General features: G+C 36.4%; 2 protein-coding genes across 2 annotated transcripts in view; both read right to left on the bottom strand.

Annotated features, from left to right (window-relative positions):
* Positions 1-1419, bottom strand: part of LOC111376187 (dynamin-related protein 1E-like) — an 8027-nt gene extending 6608 nt beyond the window's left edge. Inside the window, exons 1-3 of the mRNA XM_022999135.1 lie at positions 1365-1419; positions 869-944; positions 66-207 (exon numbers count right to left, since the gene is read on the bottom strand). Coding sequence (XP_022854903.1) covers positions 66-207; positions 869-944; positions 1365-1419 — 273 coding nt within the window. The remainder of the gene's footprint in view (positions 1-65; positions 208-868; positions 945-1364) is intronic.
* An 878-nt stretch (positions 1420-2297) lies between these two features.
* Positions 2298-8120, bottom strand: LOC111376177 (dynamin-related protein 1E-like). Its single transcript, XM_022999120.1, has 15 exons — positions 7818-8120; positions 7509-7572; positions 7293-7400; positions 6974-7075; positions 6343-6393; positions 6193-6254; positions 5725-5815; positions 5567-5631; positions 4697-4891; positions 4495-4614; positions 4349-4419; positions 3633-3858; positions 3478-3528; positions 3008-3376; positions 2298-2766 (listed from the first exon to the last, which is right to left on the bottom strand). The coding sequence occupies exons 1-15, from the start codon at positions 7956-7958 to the stop codon at positions 2641-2643; spliced, it is 1842 nt and encodes a 613-aa protein (XP_022854888.1). The 5' UTR covers positions 7959-8120; the 3' UTR covers positions 2298-2640.
* Between the last annotated feature and the right edge of the window lie 6 nt (positions 8121-8126).

The following is an 8126-nucleotide window of genomic DNA, read 5'->3' as shown; positions in this document are numbered from 1 at the left end:
TTTTTTTTTTTCTTTTACAGCGTAGCGGAGCCGCCGACAGTTTGTAGTAGCTGCTGCTGCAATACAGCAGTGGCGGCTGCGAGCGCCACTGTCTCTGTGGCTGCCGCATTCCTTGTCGTCGTCCTATGAGCATCGCTGCCTCTGTGGCAAACGCGACGATCGCTGCCGCACTCCTTGCGGGCCTTTACCCTCTTTCTTTCTTTCTTCCTTTTTTTTATTATTTATTTAGGCCCAAAATTTATAATCTTTTAAAATCAAAAATAGATTTTTAAAATTTAAAATAAGGGTAAGTTGGATATTTTTCACAAAAAAAAAGTGACATTTTTGATAAAATTAGGTGCACATGCAAATTTTTTGTGTATTATAAAAAAAACGTGACATTTTTTATAATTCATCTTTTTTTTTGTAGTTGTTGCCTGTTGGGTACTCAACGGAACTTTTAATTGTGTTAAATCCTTTATGACGCACAAATATATAAAATAGTAACAATTAAATACATAAAAGAAATTGATAATACATATTAAGAATTTTTTTTACTTCGCAGCTTTTATTTTCTCAAAATATGCATTTAAAGTCGTTTGCTTTTTTTTTTTTAAATAAAAACTCGAGCAAAACTCAACCTCATCCGTAATTCTATAATGCACACAGCACATTTGGTATACTGTTTTTAGTTTGTAGAATGTACGAACAGCCAATTTTGTAAGCAAAAGCTTTTAACTCCAGAAAGTATTGTAGGCTCTGGAGTAGCCCTCCCAAGAATTTCACTTTGCAACAATTATGATAGTTTATTGACACTATTATATTAGCTATAAGCAACAAAAATTCAAAACTGTTGGCACAAAAATGGACTTGATTTCCCATATCTTACCTTTCCTTTTCAATCTTATTTACATAAAATGAACTCATAAAAGCCAGCAGGGGTTGATATTCAGAAATTAGTCTTGCTGTCATGGAACATGCCAGAAAAGACAAACCACAGAAACAGGATGAAACCCAGTGATGGCAATGGGCTAAGCCATGAGCTCGGCTCATCAAAGTGACAAAACGAGTTCAAGCTCGTTCAAGCACGTGTCGAGCTTGGCTCAGCCCACGAGCTCGTTAGCAAGCCAAGCCGAGGCCCAATAGTCGTTCGCATCAAGGGAACCTCCCGCTCGACTGGGGCTCGTCCCGAAACGAGCCCGAGCCGTCCATGGGCCAAGCTTTGAAGAACCGAACCGACGAACTATTTGACCCTTTTGCCACTACTAATGAAACCCGAAATGATTGCAAAGTTGAAACGGTTGTGCTACATATATATAATGGAATACGTACATATGATAATGTGGTGAGATATAATTGGATTATAAAAAAAAAAAAAAAAACACCTTTCCATTCTCTTTTTGATACATCGTCCGTATGTAAATCATTATATAACTCCATTATATCCAAGTAGCATTATTCAAGCTGAAATTGGTTATTGGTGGCCAATTTTTCCACTGAAGAAGATTTAGAAACAGGCAGATTGTATGCCTATCGTCTACAGGCATTATTCATGGATTAACGATAATGTGCAAAAGCCTCCATCTCTGTCTTCTACATTGGCACGGTGTCCTTTCATTTATTATCATGAAGTTTTAATCCAACACAAGGTTAACTATTTGCAAACATACTTGTTTGTAAGGCAAGCGATTGTAGAACATCAGATTTCTTTCTATACTAAATTTCTGCAATTATAATAAAGGCAATCTGCAACTCATGTAATTAACAAATTTAACTAACATTACACCATTGGTCTAGTGAAACACATGACTAGGTTCAGAAGTGAATAGAAGCAAAATGCATATTTAAATTTCAAAAATATAGTGTTCATAATATGCCCCTTGAACTGGATTGATCGCAGAAATTTAAGCATAATCTAATTCTCAAATTACTTCGCTGTAATTTTTCTCAAACTAATCAGATTGAACATTGTTTATCGAAATCCATTAAACTTAACTGCAATTTCTTAAATTTTCTGACTTGGATATTTTTCATTTTGATTATAGCAAGTACTTCCCCATACTACGAGTGACGGGGAAAATGTGATTACGTTCAGAAGTTGGCAAAAAGTTACACGGGACAAATGAGATATGCTATTAGATGTTCAAACAAGGTGTTTATAGTTCATCGACCAATCTCATTCAAACAAGATGTTGATCTCAACGGATATTTAAAACTTCATTAAAGAGCTCAAATCTTTTGCTAAGAGGAGCATGACAACCTTAGAAATCTCCGGTGAAAAACATGTAACTATAATTGGGTCGTTTGGAACAACATCGTGTACAAAATTATATATCGGTCATCAATGTAGTATAACTATATACAAATGTGTCCAAGCCACAATCCATAAAAAATTAAAAGCTTGAAGGTACAACACTCACAAACTAGTTTCTTGTACTAAAACATTTTCACTGCCAACATATGAAATTACAAAACTACAATGCACTTGGCTGCAAGTTTCAGTTATAGGCACAACTGTTAGGTATACAAAAACCTACCATCAAAGTCTAAAACAGGTAAAAATGAACTGGACAAAAATGAGAATATCTTTAGATAATCAAGAAGATGGAATTACCCTTCAATCGCGAATTCAATTATTGCATAAATCGGGTGTTAGCTTCATCAAACCCAAGATACTGAATCAATCTCGTCCCTTGATTTCTTATACAGTTCAAGCCTTTTGGCACATTGCAATCTTCTTTCCATCAGTGCTGGATCTTCATCCAACAAGTCCACGAGTTGCTTACCCTAAAATATTTAGCAAAACCACGAATAAGATGCAGCAGCTTTTAGCAAGCTTCAACTTGAGAAGAATTGAGGCATAATGTAACTACATGCCTTAAGAAGTATATATTGATCATTATCAATTGATCAAAAATTTTCTTTCAACAATGCAATTTAAAAGAACATTAATATTAGTTGGCTAAAATAACACTAGTCTTGCTAAAAGAAATCCATGATACCAAAGGAAAACAAAATTGATATGTACCTCTTTCTTCCCAATATAAGTGTAAAAGTGATTGAGTAGAGACTGTTTTGCTTCCTTAACTTGACAATAAACCACTGCCTTGGGAACCGAATTCTTTAGAGTCTCTAATACCATGTTCACATAAGATGATACGTTAGACCCGATCCTCCTAAAATGGCCCTCTGAATAGCGATCCACAGTTGTAGCAGCTGGATTTCCCCCTTTCTCCACTTCCTGCGGAAGCCTCCGGAAGAATTCAACTGTCAGATAAGAAGCTTCCATATCGACCAATCTAATGACTGTTTTCTTGCTATCCTCACGAAACCTTTCCAATGCTTCATTTGCTGCTGCAGCTATTGTTGATTGCAGAGTTGGAAACCGTTTCAACTCCTGTTACACAAAAGAGATTCAGTACAGAAATAAGATCGACATTCGAATCAGGTAGAAAAGCACAACAGCATTTAAGCAAAACAACGAGGATTAAAACTCACCTGACACTCCTCCATCGACTTCCTTACGAGTTCTTTCAAGACGAAGTGTACCTAATTGTGCAAGTGGTGAGTCATTTATATGACCAGAGATTTTAGACGAAACTTGCATGTGGATTAAATACAATTAAAAATGGAGAACAAGAAAAACTTCTTACAGCATCAACCGTCGCTTCAGAGGGTCCCCTAAAATAATTTAGGGCTCCCTCAATAAGCCGTCGATAACCTTGCTCAGGAGCAATCAAATGGGGCTGATAACCATCTGCTTCTGAAACAACTTTCCTCACATTCTGCATCGAAAGATGCCGGTCAAGTGGAAGTTTCCTCAACGCAGCAGGCAGCTGATTGTCAAAAACTCCATATATTCGATCGCCTCCTGGTCGGCTGAAATAGTGAACATGTACAGCGAATTAACACAAGGGTTAAATGATGCCGCAAGTTCGTAAACAAAGAAGTGGCAAGAAAGCATTAAAATGTCAACAGGTCATTTTATTGCTCGTATGTGCATTAAAACTAAATCTGTCTGTATTTCAGTTGAGAGCTAGCCAAATATCAGTCAGAGGATGCAGTAGTATTGCTTATGCCATGGGCTTACTAGGTAGATAGAAATAGAATGGTAGCCCAGGCATGGAGTCTAAAAGCTGTCTTCAGGGTTATGTAATAGAGGTGATACAAATATTTCTCTCTCTTTTTTACTTGACACGTTCTTTATATACTCTCATAAGTTCTAAAGTGAATTCACTTAGAAGCATGCAGTATGGATACAATTTAACTTCTTCAAAGAAGCATTTATGACAGGAAAATTATTGGGTCTTAAAGAAAAAAACTTGAAGATTCATAATATGATAAAGAAGTAGGACAAAAATTCCATTACCCTCCTTCCAGATGCTCCTTGAATATCCGGTCAAAAGCACGACAAAGATCCAAAATGGTATATAATTGAGCCTGAAACACATCTCAGTTACTGATAAAATTGCTAGATTTCAATTCTTAAATCTCAATCAGGAATGCACAGCTTACCCCTGCATCAATAGCGACAGGCCTTCCAAGGTGGTCCAACTCAGATTCAAGTTCCTCGATGGTTTTGTTAATCAATGAGGTGATACTCGGTATTCTTGCCCTAATTACGGATTCCAAGTGCTGAAATAAAAAAATTCACCTATCACTCCACTATCTAATTTAGTACAGACTTCATGATATGAAAAGAGAAACAGAGACATACCTTTGAGAGAAGTTTAGCAAGATACTCTGAACCCATTTTACTAGCCAAGTGCCCATAATCAGGACTTGTGGCAAAATATTCTTTTTCTTTTTGTCGTGCAAGTATCATATCCACACTTCTGTTGATATCTGCTTGTGAACGATTCACAACTCCAACCCAGGGTTGCTGTAAACGATAAGATCTTCCTTCAAGAACCTGTTGGTAGAGAAGAGGCTTAGTTGAAACCCAAAAAATAATAATAATAATAATAAATAAATAAGTTAATGAGGTTTTCTTTTTTTCTTTATCTGGGGGGAAAAAAACTTCCTTTGAATGTCAACACGTTACGCATGATTAGCAGCAACCAAAACGAGGGAGTTGGGATGGGAGGTGGAAACCGGATAACGAAACAAATAGGATTTTTTGATAAAGTATATTTCTAGAATAGGAAGACAAAGATAAAAAATGAAAAAAAAAAAAAAACAAATAAATTTGTAAAATTATGTAATTAACAATACTCAGGCATCAATTAGGAAAGCTTGATAATTTCGGAACTTCGTTTTTCTTGCATCACTTTACATACCATATTCTGTTTCACAGTACTCCAAAGAGGAAAAATAAGAATCCTTATATCTACTTGTTTAAGTGGGGTATTAATTCTGCTACATGTAGATAGGTTGAAAGATGCATGCGTCTATAATCTACTTGTTTGTGTGGAGTACTAATTCTGCTATATCTACAGAATTTTTGTACAGGTAGGTTGACAGCCATGCATGCATCTGTCAACCTTTCTGCAAAAAATCATGTACACGTAGAATAGTTAGTGGAGTATATTAGGGTGTGTTGGGTGTGTGTGTGTGTGTGAGAGAGAGGAGCGAGGTGAGTTCTCACGTCCAGAGCATTAGTTCCTTTGTCCATCAAATCTAATTTTGTCAGCACTCCAAATGTGCGTTCACCTACAATGATTGCAAATAAAGCTCCATAAAAATGGCAAGCACACAGCTTCTACCGTTCCAAAATTTAGGTTATCAAAAGGAAAGCAAACATACCCATCGGGTCGACTTCCCTGGAAAGTTTAATAGCATCAGATGTGGCAATATCTTGGTTTGCCGGAGATATAGCTAGTATGATGCAGTTGGGCTGCATATGCACAAACTCCATTACAGTGACAATATATATAAAAGTTCGTATTCAACATAGCACACAATATAATAGATGAATTATGTACTATTAACATCCTCACAAATTTGTTCATTGAAACAAGCCAAAAAAAAAAATCAGTCTATATGTTTTCCAAATACATGTTTTTGAGGAGTTCATTGGAGTTGTATCCATGTGAATACTCGTCAAAATATAATTAGGAAAGGAACAAAGGCAAGCATATTCCTGTGAATATTCATTCTCTAAACACCTATAATAGTTGATTTATGGAACAATTAACTTGAGTTGCAGTCCAGTGACAATTAGAACTGGGGAAGTGATAATGTAGTACATTAAAGAGAAACTATCATCTTCACCTTGTCAACAAAAGATCGAACCATAGCTTCAATATCTTGTGCTATACTTTCAGGTTGTCCCTCTGAAAAGAACAAACATCTTTTTATTGGCTGACGTTCACGCCAATGAAAATTTTAGTTGTGATTTGACAAAAACAAATTAGCACGTACCAATAGCAACTTTGGTCAAACCAGGGAGATCAATTAGAGTTAAGTTGACAACTGCAAGACAAAACACAGCGCATCAGAGGGACTCAGACCGAGTCGTTTAGAAAAACCAACTAGCTAGCCTTGTTCCCTTTAGAATTGTATCAGCTACATAATCTTTTCTTGCCATTTAGTTTAATCTGACTCTGTATCTGTCGAAAGAGCTAATGAAATCCTATGTTCTGCAGCAACAACTAACCACGTTAATTTTGTTCTCTCATCCTATTCTTGCCTGTTTTACTGTATTATACTAGGACATCACTATTGTGAAAAAGAACTTTAAGTCAATGCACGATCTTCTTGTTGTACTTGCCTTAATTTATTATAAACTTGCTCTACATCTTCTTGTTGGTGTAAAGTCCTCATTTTTGTTACGGCTATCTCATAGACAAGTTTTCCTTTCATGATCCAATCATTTCCATGTAGAATAACAGGTATAATATATGTTGCACACAACTACCTAATTTGGTTGTGTAAAATATACCAAGAGACCTCGTCTATAATCCAGTTAAACTGTATTAGGTAATGTAAAAATTAGAACTACACATGCCTTTCTTTCAGCAGAACGAAAAGAAATTGAGCAGATGAAAAATACCATTGGGGGAATAAATACTGAGGTGAATAGGAATGGGAGAAATCTGTTTGGTCTTCCCTGTGACTCTATCTGTTTCATCCTGAATTTCCTTGCGAACCAAGGCTGCAAAAGAATAAGGAAATGACAGAATTATAGTTTGCTCTTCCAAGTCATGCATCCAAATATATATGATCCGCCTATCAAACAGGAGAAATAACTGCATAATTCTCTCAAAGTATTGCTCAATTTCATGATAAATCTATATGTAAAGAGGCATGATATTGAACAGTAAAAATGGAAGTACAAATTAAAAATCTGAAAAGGGTGATCCTTCACATACAAAAATCAGTAAATCGCCTGTCTGGCAAATGTGCAAATTCTGCATATTCTTCCTGTCCTTCGTCGATCTTGTGTAGTTGCAACACCAATGGCCGCCTCGTAACAATCCCTGCATAGAGCGCGCACGAACAAAGCACCAATACAAAATATGTATCATATTTCAATTCAAATTCTGTTTCTTGAATTATGATCTGTGCGAAAAAATGAAGAAACTAACCGGAGCCTCGTGGAAGGAAATCTCTCCCTACTATACTTTCCAGCACGGATGACTTTCCTGAACTCTGTTTTCCGTCCAAACCCAGAAAGAACAGAAAAACAATAGTAAAATGATCACGCAAAAGTTATGAATATAAGCCCACAAATCACTACACGAAGTAAATACAGGACCAACAACATTACTACTAATCCCACAACTGGAGTCTGACAAAAAAATCAATGCGTCCACAAATTAATCATTTCTCTCTTTTTACATGACCGAAATTTCAAGGCTCAACTTCTGGAGGAGATGGTTAATAGAAATACGGACCTGGCCACCGACAACGGCAACAGAAGGGAGGGCATCCCAGAGGGAAGAAAAAGCTTCATCGTCGCCCCCATAATCGCCGAGGGCTGTGCAAGCCATCTGTATCCTGTTAACCAATCCAATCAAACTCTCCATTGTAGTCATCGTTATGTGAATTCAAAACTTTTTCTGTTTCGTATAATCACGATACTTGATCAAAATTCGAAGTTTATTATGAATATTAAGCACAAAAAATCTTCAAAAATTGGAGGAAAGGAAAAAAAAAAAAAGAAACTTGGAAACTAAGCAGGAGGACTGGAAATGGCGTGCGGT

This window comes from Olea europaea, unplaced genomic scaffold, assembly GCF_002742605.1.
Source record: "Olea europaea var. sylvestris unplaced genomic scaffold, O_europaea_v1 scaffold1467, whole genome shotgun sequence".
NCBI classification, from domain to species: Eukaryota; Viridiplantae; Streptophyta; class Magnoliopsida; order Lamiales; family Oleaceae; genus Olea; species Olea europaea.
The sequence above is the reverse complement of the archived record's forward strand: the minus strand, read 5'-3'. Positions and strand labels throughout refer to the sequence as shown.

What these genes read in the sequence shown, in the direction of transcription:
- LOC111376177 (XM_022999120.1), bottom strand. Translation starts at nt 7,958, where the DNA reads ATGACTACAATGGAGAGTTTGATTGGATTGGTTAACAGGATACAGATG. An exon ending in CAGTATTTATTCCCCCAATG is followed by an intron (nt 6,394 to 6,973) that starts GTATTTTTCATC and finishes TTTGTCTTGCAG; the next exon opens with TTGTCAACTTAACTCTAATT. An exon ending in CTGAAGCGACGGTTGATGCT is followed by an intron (nt 3,529 to 3,632) that starts GTAAGAAGTTTT and finishes TTGCACAATTAG; the next exon opens with GTACACTTCGTCTTGAAAGA.